A 13810-nucleotide genomic window follows, 5' to 3' on the forward strand; every position below is an offset into this window, starting at 1 on the left:
TGAAGGAAAACAATATACTTTCTGTCATTCTCAGTCTGTCTAGAGTGGCATAGCAGAAAACAGAATAAATACAGGATATGTTTGTGTATCTTTTCCACCAATGAGTTTGCTGTTCCATTCCCCCCTTTTAAGACACAGAGAAGCAAATGGTTGATTTTTGAATTAGCTTTTACTTTTATTAATAAGCACGTTTGCAGGTTCTAAGGGCTCAGCAGATAATTTATATCCTTCTACAAATAGCGTAAGCTTGTATTATCATAACCTTAGGAATTCAGGCTGAACACTTTTACTAAAAATAACGTTGAACTCAAGGAATTTTACAGAGTTGACCCAGACCGTGGAGGGACTATACATCAGGGATAAAATCCAACCTCTCACATTAAGGATGATAAAACTTTCATACCTATACTCAAATTTATCCACGTACCAAATCTTCTTTCTTCTGGACAACTCTCATCATATTTTATGGGCTGAATTGTATTTCACGAAAAGCAAAGCTGAAGTCCTAAACCCTGGGACTATAAATGATTTGATTTTGAAACAGAGTCTTTGCAGATGTAAGCAAGTTAAGAGAAGGTCATATTGGGTGAAGACAGCCCTAATGCAATGATTTATAAAAGGAAAATTTAGACCCAGACACAATGCTATAAGAAGTTGGAGGTGGAAACTTATGTTGCCAAAGCTACGGAGCCAGTAACTGTCAGAGACTAGGAAGGAGTCAAGGATGATCTTTCCCTGGAGTCTTCAGAGAAAGCATAGCCTTCCAAGTACCGTGACGCCATACTTCTGGCCTCTAAAAGAATGAGCGAATACAGCTGATATTGTTTTAAATTGCCTAGCATGTAGATCCCTTGTTAGAGCAGCCCCAAACATTAGTGTCCCATAACCAGGGCACTTCTGCCAGTCCAGAAGAGATGGAGTGAGAAGACGGGTTGGCAGAATTGGGCATCATGAGGGACAAAGCCGTTTTGAGGAATATGTATGTGTTCTCCTCCTCATCAGATGCCTGATGCCTGATCTTAGATATACCAACCTTAAGAACTGTGCAAAAAATAAACTTCTATCAGTTATAAATTATTCAGGCTGCAGTCTTTCGCTATAGCGACATGTACAAAGAGAGCTACTAGCTAGTGATTTTTTTTTCTTTTTTTTCTTTTTGGAACTGGGGACCGAACCCAGGGTCTTGCGCTTGCTAGGCAAGCGCTCTACCACTGAGCTAAATCCCCAACCCGCTAGTGATTTTTTTTATCTACTCTTCAAATAGTCTCATAAGAAAATCCAGGACTTTAGGTCTCCATTTTCCTCATGAGTAAAGTGACACTCAGAAGAGGCTGTATCACTTGCTCAATGTCATTTGTCCTGTGAGCACTAGAACTGCAGCCCCTGACTCATGTCTGAACACTGTGTCTCTCATAAGGTAGGTAGAGCCAATATGGAGTCATCCCTGCTTTCGCCTGAGGGTGTGACTATCCTTAGAAGTCTGCAGCGTCTCCTCCCAGGATCCAGACTCCACACAAAGCAGGAGCTCATTGCACAATGGTGGTGACTGATGATTAATTGAGGTGAGGGTGATGGAACAAGTGGGCCTGGGTCTTGTGCTTGTCCTGGACTCTCGGGTTCTGCTTCTGCCAGCCATGAACCACAGAGATGAGCTGACAATGGCATCACCTGTGCTGAGTCTTTGTGTCAGGAGGTAGTCATGGCAACTCACTTGCTTCCTCAGCTGATGAGTAGACAATTAGGTAGAATGGAGGAATCAAGTTAATTGCCTGTCATCTCTTCTCTGCTCCCTGTGTATTGATTCAAATTAAGCTTTTCCAGTCTTCTAATGTCATCAGATACCAAATGAGAAGCACAGACCTGGGAGTCAGGATCTTCAGCAAATAACTATTGCAAATGACACTCTTAACCCTTACACCTCTCTGTGGTGCCTCTGACCCAAGCATTCACAACAGCAAATCTCTTCGACTGACCTCTCTTGATTTCTGACCCAAAGTCTCCAAGCTTCCTAGTGGTAACCCTTTCTGATATCAAGCTCCACTCAACTAGGCATTCCTTCTCCTTCAGCAAAGATAAACAAATTCAGATTAAAGCCTGCATTTGTTGAAACCGGGATAGCACAAAGAGAACGGGTCCGTAAACCAGTAGTTGACATTCCACAGTATGTGCAGCACACACGGAGTCTGGGGTCCAAGATCTGGAAGTAGTAACAAGTGGCCCATTATTGGATCAGCTACTGCCGGATCTAGAGCTACACGAGATCTTGAGCAATGAAGCCCCCTCCTTGCCCATCCCAGCCCTACAGCTTCATTGCAATAGTCAGATGTAATTTTTTTGCAGTTGCTTCTATAATCTTTGCTTGTTCTGATCTTTGTGTTCTGGGGGATTACTCTGTCTGAAATATCTTTTCTACATTTTAATATCATCTCAACTCTCATAGTATTTGTCCTGAAGTTATCTCAAAACTGAATTTGGGTCTACCAAACGCCTAGAATCCTGAGGATTTTAAACTAGGCATCGAGCAGGTAAGCACTACATACATAAGTTATTGTCCTACTGGACAATAGACATCTTAAGGAGGGCAGGGCAATGGCTATGTCTTCCTGGACAGTGCCTTTTGGTACCTAGTACAGTGCCTGACACATAAGAAGGTGATAAGTGAGTATTTATTGAATAAATGGTTGATCTAAGAAAATGGGTAATGAAGTATTGGAGATGATGCTCTAGAAGAGGGAAATGTTTATTTGAATGAGTTGAATGTTGATAGGAATACAGTACAGATTTTCTGTAATAAGATTTCTGTACTACTTAGAGTATACTCAAATAGTGGGAAAATATGGAATTTCTTTGGATTCTGGAAGAGTCTTCCCCAAGAACTATGCCCTGATGCACTCAGTCCAACATCTCTTCTGAGATTTGCGGTCATGTTGGCCATGAAAATAATGAATCCTTACAGAGACAGAAACAGCAATCTCTGAGTCTGCTCGGTCTGAGCTGGTCCTCAGCATGTATGTTACGGTTCAGTAGCCTGCTGCTCTTGTGAGACTCCTAAGAGTGGGAACAGGGGCTGTCACTTGTTTTCTGGGACCCTTTCCCTCTTACAGGGCTGCTGTCTCCAGCCTTGATATGAGGGTTTGTGCCTGGTGTTATTGTATCTTGTTATGCCATGTTCAGTTAATGCCCCTTGGAGGCCTGCTCTTTTCTGAAAGGAAATGGGGGTGAGGAGTGGATCTGGGGAGGAAAGGGGAGGTGTGTGTTGGTGGGGGAGGACTGGGAGGAGTGGAGGGAGGGAAAGCTGCAGTTGGGATGTATTATATGAGACAGAAAAAAAGAAAAGAGGGAAAAGGAGAAAGAGAGAGACAGAGAGAGACAGAGACAGAGAGACAGAGAGAGAGACAGAGAGAGACAGAGAGACAGAGAGAGAGACAGAGAGAGACAGAGAGAGACAGAGAGAGAGAGAAAGATGAGCCTCCAAGGTTGAATGTGCTAGCTCGTGGTGGGAACTGGAGAGGTAGAAGAGATGACATGGAGGGTCTTGGGACAAAGAGGCTGCCATGGGAATTTTGGAGACATGTTTGGAATTTCTCCTGGGCCAGAAAAAGAATTCTGGGAAGTAGGCGTTGTCCAGACTTATAGACACTGTGGAGCCAATAGGTTCTTTACAGTTTAATGGTAGAAGTGACAATGTGACTTTACAGTAAATCTATATGGAGTTCAAAGTCTTTGCAAGCCCTTGGGGGATGTGGCAAAGAAGAATGGGTGGTGGGGAAGGATTGGGTACAACTGCTGCTTTTAACCAACTGAGGGCCACAGTTCTGAGCCTTAGTTCTCTTTTATGTAAGTGAGGGAGAAGGCAGAACCAATCGCTCTCTAGAGACTGGATTTCTTCTGCTACTGCTTAGGACTAGAACATGGAAGGAGAATGAAACTGATACTTTAGGCTGGGTTCCGAGAGGTTTAGGTACTTGGGTACATGCTCTAAACCACCACCAGGAGCTTATAGTCTACTAGAGAGATGATTTATGAACACCATGCTTCCTTGCTTGTTGTCTATAAAAAATAGGATTCATAGTGTTTAGTAGCTCCTAACTAGCTTTGAGATGGCTTTATGACTGTTTGAGATGAGAAATAATTTTAAAATGTAGGAAAGTTAATCAGACATAGTAGATGGCTGGTATAGTAGATTTAGATTCATTCTTCCTCCACCTCTCTCCTCTCTCTCGAAGGAAGCCAGGTATCCACGTGGGAATCAGATATTGTAGATTCAAATCCACTTATTGACAATGCTTGACCTGCAGACAAATGTTTAACTTCTTCCTGTCTCAGTTTCTTCATCTATTAAATGATGTCATTTACCTAAAGTTATTATAAAGGTTGGTTCACTTGATACCAAGAAAAGATATAAAAAGGCTGGAGGGATGGATGGCTCAGTGATTAGGAGCACTTACTCCTCTTTGAGAGGTCCTGGGTTTAGTTCCCAGTTCCAACATGGCAGCTTCAGTTCTAGATGATCCAAGGGCGTCTTCTGACCTTTGCAGACCCTGGGGCATGGATGTGGTGCACACACACCCTTGCAGGCAAAACTCTCATACACATAACATAAAATGAAACAAAATAAAAATTATCTGCTTTTTCTGCTGTCATTCTTCCCCACAAAGGTATTGATAACAATGCTTAGATTTCTGCCTCTAGAATCCTGATTTCTTTTTTACATAGGATTCTGTAGTATTTATACCCAATAGACTCTTCTGTTTTTATTTGTTTTGTATGGGGAAAGCCTAGAAATCATAAACCTTTACTTTTACAGATTTAATTGTTCAGGATTCAACTTTGCTTGTAGCATAAACCTATCATTCCATATGGCACTAAGTATTAAGAGGCAGTGGGCAGAGAGGATTTGAGTTTCCACACTGTGTTACAATGCCAGTTATTGTAGATAATAACACTTTTAAGCACTGGAATCAAAGCATTCAGGGCTATCAGACAACTGACCCATTAGGATCAGAGGAATAAAGATGGGGAGGGGAACCCTTGGATTCTTTGTAAAGTTCCTGGGCTCTTTAAAGTTTTAACAGCAAGGCAGCCACTATCTGTCATGCTAGATACTAATGCTCTTAAAGGTAAATTTATTGAAGTTCAGGCTGACAGCTTTTCATAAATTATCCATAAATTTGATCTTGATTCTGCAATCAATATAGAAGTAGCTTCTTTGGGTGAGAAGGTAAATGATGTGAGTATTCTAGCTCCTTCTAAATGCTATTTTGAGTGACATTTACAAATTATTTCTGGTGTGTTTCCCCCCCTCCCCTCTTGAGACACCACACCCAGATTTTGCTACACAGTTGTGAGAGGGGTGATGTTTAGGATCTGACTAGGATTCTATAAAGTCTACTCATGTAATGGTTTGGAAAGGCACCCCCCAGTACCCTAAGTACCGAGGGCCTCCAAAAGTGTAGGCAAGCCACTACCATGGACATGGGCAAAAGCAAGGGGAGACCAAAGTCTTTGAGGACAGTAGCTGGCTCAGTCTTGTTATCTTTGTAGAGCCTGCAAGGTAAGTAACACTTCCAAATACTTGTCGGATATCAAGGTCTGAAGTCTTGGGTCTCTGAGAAGACGGACGTTCCTGGCTAGCAACGCCTTCTAATGATTGCTAACACATGGAAGGCACTCCCTGGACCATTAAGCTCAGCCGTGACATAGCAGAGGGGTCGACTTACCGTCCTCACTTACATGACTTGTCTTGAGTGATTCTAGAAACTAAGACATCAGAATTGTCGTGATAAAGTCAGGGACTAGAGCAAAGGGCCCTCTTAGCCAGAGCTAACGTGTAAGGGTAATAAGAGTAGAGACAAAGTCCCAAGTCCCAGAGTGGGACAGTGTTCGCTCTGGGGTGAGAATTTCCCTCACTGGAAGAAGCCAGTTCTACTCCACGGAGAGGTGGGATGTATAAACATTGGCCTTGCCTTTCATATTAAAGAACACAGTGAAAGAAAACAAGCAAATGGGCCCATGGAAGCCGAAGGTTAGCTGTGTTGGTAGTTAATCACAGGCCTGAAAGAAAAGGAACTCCGTGTTGTACAAGATGGCTTCCTGACTGACTTAAGGACCCCTGGCAGGCCGAGACTGCTGAGACCTGCTCATTTTTCCTTCACTACACTGCATCATGTCCCCGATGACAATCTCTGTGTGTGACCCATACATGTTTTTTAAAAACAGCTTCTCTCTGAATTATTGCCTAGTACTTAGTAATTCGAAGACTGGCAGGATGAAGCCAGATGTAAGCTGGGGAGGTAGAACGTTCTATCTTGAAGTAAACAGTTGCTTATTCCTAACCTGGGTTGTCCTGTTTCACGAATCTTCTTCATACCACATTACCAGAGCCCAGTGCAGGCATCCCAACCAGACCCTGATGGGCAGGGGTTCAAACTGCCTGGCATCTCGAAGTGGGTAAAGGGAGTGCGGTCTCTTCTCCTCCTTCAGCAGGACAGGATCTTGAGGAAGGCTTTGCGGAACTCCACATTGAAGGTGGTATAGATCACAGGATTCAGGGCACTGTTCACATAGCCTAGCCACGTTGTGGCTCTGTAAAGCTCTGGGGACACGTGGCATGCTTGACAGTGGGTATTAAGAACGTGAGTCAGGAAGAAGGGCAGCCAGCAGACAATGAAGGCTCCTGGGTTGCAAAGAAAGAGAGAAGCTGCGTAAGGAGTCTGCTTAATACTTTCCTTAGAACACGAAAAGCAACTCACAAGTCCTCTCTCTATGCTGGGCACTCTGCTGGGTGTGTCATATGCTTCTACTTTCTGTAGCTTTGCTTTCACACAGTGGTTTGCCTTTTCCGTCATTGGTATCACCCATTTACTTTTTACAACGACTCCACAAGGTAGGTGTGATTAGGCACATGTGTGTCTCTGAAGAGGCATCTATTCCAATGTCTTTCATCCACTTCAGGCCTTGGTTGCTAAATTAACTTTCTAGTTTGACTTTTAGGAGTTTCTTGGCCAATCCCTTTTTTCTCCCTCTGCATTAAATCCAGATATTTGTTCATGCCTTCCTACGCAGTGAGGATATCTGATAAAGATGATAAAACCCAATCAATCCAGTCCCTGTGCTGGGAAGTCTGAACATGAGACTACTGAGTCTCATCAGTGACACCAGCCATGATGAAATCACCCTCACTAATGTTTGTGACATCTGTGGTTCATCAAACTAATTAATTAGCAGTTGGAATTTAGATTCTCTACTATAAAACCTAAACTTGGCCATATACAGAGTGGAGAACTTGATCAATACAGGATCATAGAAAGAGAAGAACTACCCACAACTGAAAGATAATCGCCTTTTGACATCTCGATGAGTTTATTTTGTCCTTTTCCTATCTATAAGTGATCTAGGCAGCATCACATCATGCGACAGAGTAGAATTTTGCCATTCTGTTTTCTCCCTTATATTTTAAAGTAAGTAAATACTTATTAAATATCCAGTGTGTGCCAGACCCTCGTTGAATCATTATTATTCGACTTATACATAATAATTCACTACGATAACCCAGATTAAATGACTTCATAAATTTCATTTAGGGTTTTTCTTTTGCATCAATGTTGATATTCATACAGAATCTTTTCGGTTGTATTATAGAGATTTCATAATTCAACTTCCAATGTTCTTTAAATGTGGCTGAAATAGCCCCCATGGTGGCACACAGTACTCGCTTCAACTAACCATCAACTCAACCCAAACCGGCAACTCGGACTTACCAAGCACAATGACCACCATCTGGGTGGCCTTCTTCTCTCGAAGTGGTACTCCCCGAGGCTGCAGGGGCCCCAGCCTCAGGGACGTGGATAACCTGCCGTTGCTGAGTTTTCGAACCTCTAAGCTGAGCTTGGGTGCCATGGTGGGGCTCAAGGAGTTCCGAGTCCTTTCCACGGGGCTCATCCCTGCCCCGCCTTCCAAGCTTGGGTGTCTCAAGGCAGTGTCTTGGCAGATGCTGTAGTAGCGCTTCAGCCCCCCATGTGTCTGACCAGGTGAGGGGGGCTGCAGGTGTGACAAAAGGGGGTCCTGGCATTTCTGGGGATATTGTTTGTCTTCTATGTGCTCCTGAAAGGGGAAAAGAATGAAAAGCAAACAGAGGAAACCCTTGGGTACACCCTACAGGGGGAGCGGTGGGACCCTGGGAAGTGATGGAAGTTTGCTTCTGACTTTACCACTGGAAAGCAGCTACCCCATAGACCATTCCATCATCACAGCAATCCAGGAGGAAGGCACCCAAGCTCTGTAGCCTGGCCTTTCTGAATTAGAAAGACCTGGCTATGGCAATTAACATGCTAAGTGCCATCCAGAGGATGTATTAGGCAAAACTTGGAGTATGGGGAACCCTACAAGATAAAGGCTTCGAGTTCTTAAATAAATTATAGTAATAACCACTTTTGAGATGTAAAGGCATAGCCCTGAAATGCTTGCTATTTGGTTCTTAAGAGGGTGTGTGTGTATTTGTTGACGGCAGCATACGTGAGATTAGATTGGTCACAAATTGATAACTACTGAAGCTAGCTGAGGGTGACTCTGGGATTGTTTTGTCTCTTCATTTTAAAAAACGTTTTTAATTTTTTTAACGATTTTTTTTTGTTGTTGTTTTGTTTTAAGATTGAGTGTCATGTAGCTCAGGCTGGCCCTGAATTTGCCAGGAAGTTTCTAATTCTCCTGCTTCTACTTCCAAAATACCTGAGATCACATATACCTACCACATTTTTAAAAAAGAGTTATTTGTTCATATGAGTACACTGTCTCTGACTTCAGATATACCAGAAGAAGGCATCAGATTCTGTTACAGATGGTTGTGAGCCACCATGTGGTTGCTGGGAATTGAACTCAGAACCTCTGGAAGAGCAGTCAGTGCTTTTAACCACTGAGCCATCTCTCCGGCCCCCACATTTTCATTAAAAAAATTTGAATGTCAATATGTAGAAGAAGAAAAGAAAGAAACTAAAATTCGTATCCTAATTTCCCTAGTCAGTAGATGTTATCCTTCATGACGCTAACTGTTTTCTAACTCCATTGTAAGACAGAAAACAAACTAGGAAAAATAAAATATGATTTTTTTCTGGTATTTTTGTCTGGGGAATGGGGTTGATATGTATGTGTTTGACATTTGAACTTTTCATATTTGAAAGATTAGACATGTGTGTCAATCTTAAATAGGAAGTGGGATTCTGTAACTCCTAATACCATAGTCATAAAGGCCAGCTATTCCTTCCTCACCCTTCCTCTCTCTGTCCTTTGGCTCCTGAACCAAGGGGAGATTCACATGGTGAGCCTTTGGGTTGGAGACTTCAGAACTGCTGGGGTTTGTTCTGATGTGATTTCCTGATAATATAAGCACATTATGTTATCTAATCTACAGTGAGGACAATGTTCATGATTAAGGTGGAATCTATTATTTAAAAAGAAATCACAATATTTAAAGTCTAGTGGTCTTTAGCTGGGTTGGCGATTAGTTGAGGGTGCCTATGGAACTGGAGAATGCCCTGCTTCTGTGGCACTGATGTGAATATCTGCCCTACGAGAAGAGAGTGACTCTTCTAAGACTCCAAGTTGGTGACCGTGTTTCTCAGTTTGCTCTGTGAATCCTTAGCCCTGCCTCCATAGCTGAGGTGTGAAACGCAGATTCCTCTGTGGTTGGATGGCTGATAGAAAGGCTTTTACCCACAGATGACAGAACCTCGTTCTCCACACTCCTGCCAATGCAGCCTCATGGCTCGCCCATCCCTCCCGGGAAGTCAGCACTTCTCCTTTAGCCTTGGCATCTCCTCAGACCGTGGATCTGCCACGTTCCTTTTTAACGTCTTGTCTATCTGTTCTCATTTACATCAAGAGTCTCTAATTGCTACAGCAGGCTCATGTACAGAGTTGTTAATTAATTACAGAGAGGCTGGACAAGGCTCAACTCTTCATCTCTCTCAGTGTTTGAAGTTTAATTCCTAGTGTGAGCTCTGGAAGAGGAGCCCTGCTCTTGTGTTTGACATCTCTAGCTTCTTTTCTGCACTCTGCTAGCTAGGTATGCCAAGGGCTGGCCTGAGTTAGAAAGGCAAGGCTTAGGGTGACCGTGATATTGTCACGGTTCTGTACACTGTCAGTAACAATCAGAGCACTTGGAAGTTTTATTTCTCTGCCTCTTCCCTTGTGTCCATTTCAATGGCATCTGTTTTCCATCTACTGCAGGTGGCTCTAGATGGCATCCTCATACCACATCTGAAAGTCACTGATTCCACTCATTGAGATCTATCCTACCAGTCCTACGATTTCTGAGTGTCCTTATTTGAAACCCATTCTGAGACTTCACTCACAAAGACTCTGGAATCTTGGCATATATGACAAATACATGTGTGGGATCCATGACGAATTTTGCTTTGTGTTAGGAGTGACATCAAGACAAATCAGCATCTTAGGGAAAGACATCTCACTCTTCCCCCATGATCTAAGACACACCCACTTACCATTTGTCCTGTGGCATCTGACAGAAACCTGGCCCTTATTGAAAACTGCCGAATGGGATGCAGCCTCAGACAGGAAGACTGGGGTAGGTAGGAAGAAGAAACAATCAGTTGTGGGATAAGCTCTACAAACTTGAACCATGTCATATGTAATTACATGACATGACATGTACTATATGACATGTAGCATGACAGTACTTGGAGTGCACTATATTCATATCTTAAGCCTTAGGTCATGATCTCCTATTTCATGAGGACTATTGTCTTTTTCAAGGCAGATCTTACAGCTTTGGCTTTGAGAGTCTGATCTACACAGATCATGAGAGATTGAGCTAGACACTCAAACTGGTTCTGCCTTTAAGACTAAACTCAGTTCTTTCTCACCCCAGAAAACCCTTTCCTGAGGCTTAGTCATTTTTTTCTTAACCTCTATTGCATTTAATATTTTGGGCATTCCATTGCTTTCGCTTCACATTTGGAAAACATCCCAATTGGTTCTGAGTTTTTCTCTCTTTTTGGGGGTAAGGAGGTGATGGAAGTGAGGCTTATTTTCAGGCCCTGTTTCCAAGCTCCTTGAAGACAGTAGCATTATAGTACAATGGTCCTTTTCTGGTTGGTTGGAGGTGATTGGTATTCATGGCAGGGAAACCACCATGTGCCAGGCAGCAATGTGAGCAAAATCCAAAGCTCAAGGAACTGTAAGATCAGTGCTGAGGCTCCAAACTTCCTTTGTAGAGCCTAGAAAAAGCTCTCCCCCAAGCTGGTCAGTACCTTGACACAGGGGCAGACAGATCAGGAAGACAGTCGAAGGTGGATGATTCTTGGAATGAGTGGTTTGAGGACAGGAAGTAGTGCATAGTACAACAGTCACAGCGAAAGGCTACCCTGCCCCCATCCCAGTTCAATAAAACCAGACCTTGTGGGACATCTGAACTGCGGGGGGTGGAAGGTTCTTAAGAGAACAATTTAGAAAGTGTGCTTCTTGGCTTACCAAGAAAGGTGAGATCTTGGGAGAGCCAGTACACGCTCAAGATTGCATTTCCTATCCTACAATGGCAGCTGGGTAGAAGGTGATACGATGACATCTGTCTCCTAAGTGTGGATGCTGGCACCATGCTCACAGATGGTCACATGGAGACTGAGGGCTGCTATGTCTTCCCCTAGCTCCTGCCAGGTGCTTACCTGCTGAGGAAAGCCAGGTCTGATACTGATGCACTGGCTGTTCTGTCGAGTGAGGATCCGTTTTCTTTGCCTTTGCCTCAGGACTATGTAGATCCTGGCATAGACCAGGACAGTCACCCCGAAGGGAACGTAGAAGGACACCACTGAAGAGTAAATGACAAAATCAGGGTTGGAGATGGAGCAGATGCTGGGATCCCCTGTGGGTAGGAGAAGGGGAGAAAGTAATACAATTATTCTCAGTGTGGAACACTGAGCATAAGTCCATATGGCATGGTATGGGAGGGTGGACCGGAATGTCTGGTCTCAGACACCTATGTTGTCAGTGCCCTGAAGAAAACAAGTTAATTCATCTTTGTCCTTCTTGCAGTTGACTTAAAAAAGTTATCAATAATTATATTCCAGACACTGATCTGAACAGAGGCTGTGAAGATGAATAGGAGGGTGTCTGCCCTTGAAGGAGCAAACAGTCTAGCTAGACAGATGATCTCTTCCATGCAAATGGTCGGGTGTAACTCAGAGAAATGTAACCTGCGAAGCCTAGGAGGGGCACAGAACGGGGGAGCAGAGGCTTCTGAGGTGATGCCACACCCAGGAAACAGTCTGCTGCTGTGGACACATGAACAGATGGCTGAATGCCATGAAAGAAAAAGGCCTCTATTGGATCCAGAGTGTGGATTCAAGCCGTGGCAGGTGGGAGAGGAACAGAAGATAGGTATTTGGTTTTCTAGGGACTCCTGGCACTGGGTAGGATGGAAAGAGACACAGGAAGGAGAATGTGAATTCAAAAGTCTCCTTGTCCGCTGGCTGTAGAGATGGCTCAGTGGTTAGAGGCAACTGCTGCTCTTGCAAAGGACTCTGATTCATTTTCCAGCATCCACATGGCAGCTAACAACCATCTGTAACTCCGGTTCCAGGGGATCTATCATTTTTTTTCTGCCCTCTGTGGGTACCAGATATACACTATATATCCATATAGTGTATATTATTTACATGTGTGTGTATGTGTTTATATACATATACATATAACTACATATATATAAATATACACATGTATAAATACACACACACACACACACACACACACACACACACACACACATAAAGAGTTCTTGCCCCTAATTTATGGCCCAAAGTGCTTCTTCAACTTCTTTTTGGGAAGTCCTAAGATTTCAATTTCTTCACTAGAAGATGTTGAGATTCATGCAGTACTCAGGATCAGGGCAGAGACTTGCTCCAACTTGTGAAAAAGAGTAGCAAGCTAACATGTTCCAGGCATTAGGCCAAGGATTTTATACACATGATCTTATCCAATCACAATGGCGGGGGCATTTTTGTCTCTATTCTTAGATACACAGGCTGGAGTTGAGAAAGGTTCACTAAGTGTCGTAAGGCAATGCAACCTTAAGGTACTTTCCTGTAGCCAGTCTAACCCCCAAATCGACCTTCCTTCTGTAGTTTTGACTTTCCACCTCCTTTTACCCCAGGACAAGGCACTTCTGTGACCCATCCCACATCATCAGTAATAGCTGTTGGTACACCTGCTCCTTCACAGAAGAGTGGAAGCTTGGGCCCAAGTCTGGCCTTGGGAGATGTAACCTGAGATTTAAGAGGGCAGAAAGGGAAGTGGCCACTCGGGGCCCAAGTTCTGAATCTTGATTTTTGAAATAGGTTGAAGACAGAGAATCCAGGGTGTGAGACAAGAAGGACCTGCTGGCTTCTTCGCTAAGGGATCTTAGCCTTGTCATCAATGTTACTCAGCTCTAGTTTCTTACATAATAGCTATGAGAAATAATGAAGAAAACTCGTTGCTATAATAATTATCATTTTTTATTTGTGATATCAATGTTGTTTATGTCTTTTGAGTTTTTTTGGACTTAAGACGGAATTGGAATTGAAGTTGCAGAAAGACTCACAGGGAACAAGATTTGTGGGGAGGGGAAGGGAGGAGACGAAGGGAAGAGGTGGTGAGGGAGAGGAGGGTAGGGTGAGAGGGGAAGAGAGGGGAGGAGAGGGGAGAGAAGGAAAGCAGAGGAAAGGGGAGTGGAGTGGAGTGGAGTGGAGAGCAGGGGGAGACAGTTAAAAGCTAACGTGAAAAGGGTGTGTGTCTAGCACCCAGGGAGGCATCCCAGGGA

General features: G+C 43.5%; 1 protein-coding gene across 4 annotated transcripts in view; it reads right to left on the minus strand.

Annotated features, from left to right (window-relative positions):
* Positions 1 to 5207: 5207 nt before the first annotated feature.
* Drd3 (dopamine receptor D3) overlaps positions 5208 to 13810 on the minus strand; it is a 62159-nt gene continuing 53556 nt past the window's right edge. The window contains exons 5-8 of one of the 4 annotated variants that reach the window (XM_087575975.1): positions 11679 to 11875; positions 10500 to 10577; positions 7761 to 8103; positions 5208 to 6676 (exon numbers count right to left, since the gene is read on the minus strand). In XM_087575975.1, the coding sequence (XP_087432101.1) occupies positions 6480 to 6676; positions 7761 to 8103; positions 10500 to 10577; positions 11679 to 11875 (815 nt within the window). In that variant the 3' untranslated portion in view covers positions 5208 to 6479. The remainder of the gene's footprint in view (positions 6677 to 7760; positions 8104 to 10499; positions 10578 to 11678; positions 11876 to 13810) is intronic. The other 3 variants (XM_087575977.1, NM_017140.2, XM_087575976.1) reach the window with 3 other exon arrangements.

The sequence above is a fragment of the Rattus norvegicus genome, chromosome 11, assembly GCF_021556685.1.
Source record: "Rattus norvegicus strain SHRSP/BbbUtx chromosome 11, alternate assembly SHRSP_T2T, whole genome shotgun sequence".
NCBI classification, from domain to species: Eukaryota; Metazoa; Chordata; class Mammalia; order Rodentia; family Muridae; genus Rattus; species Rattus norvegicus.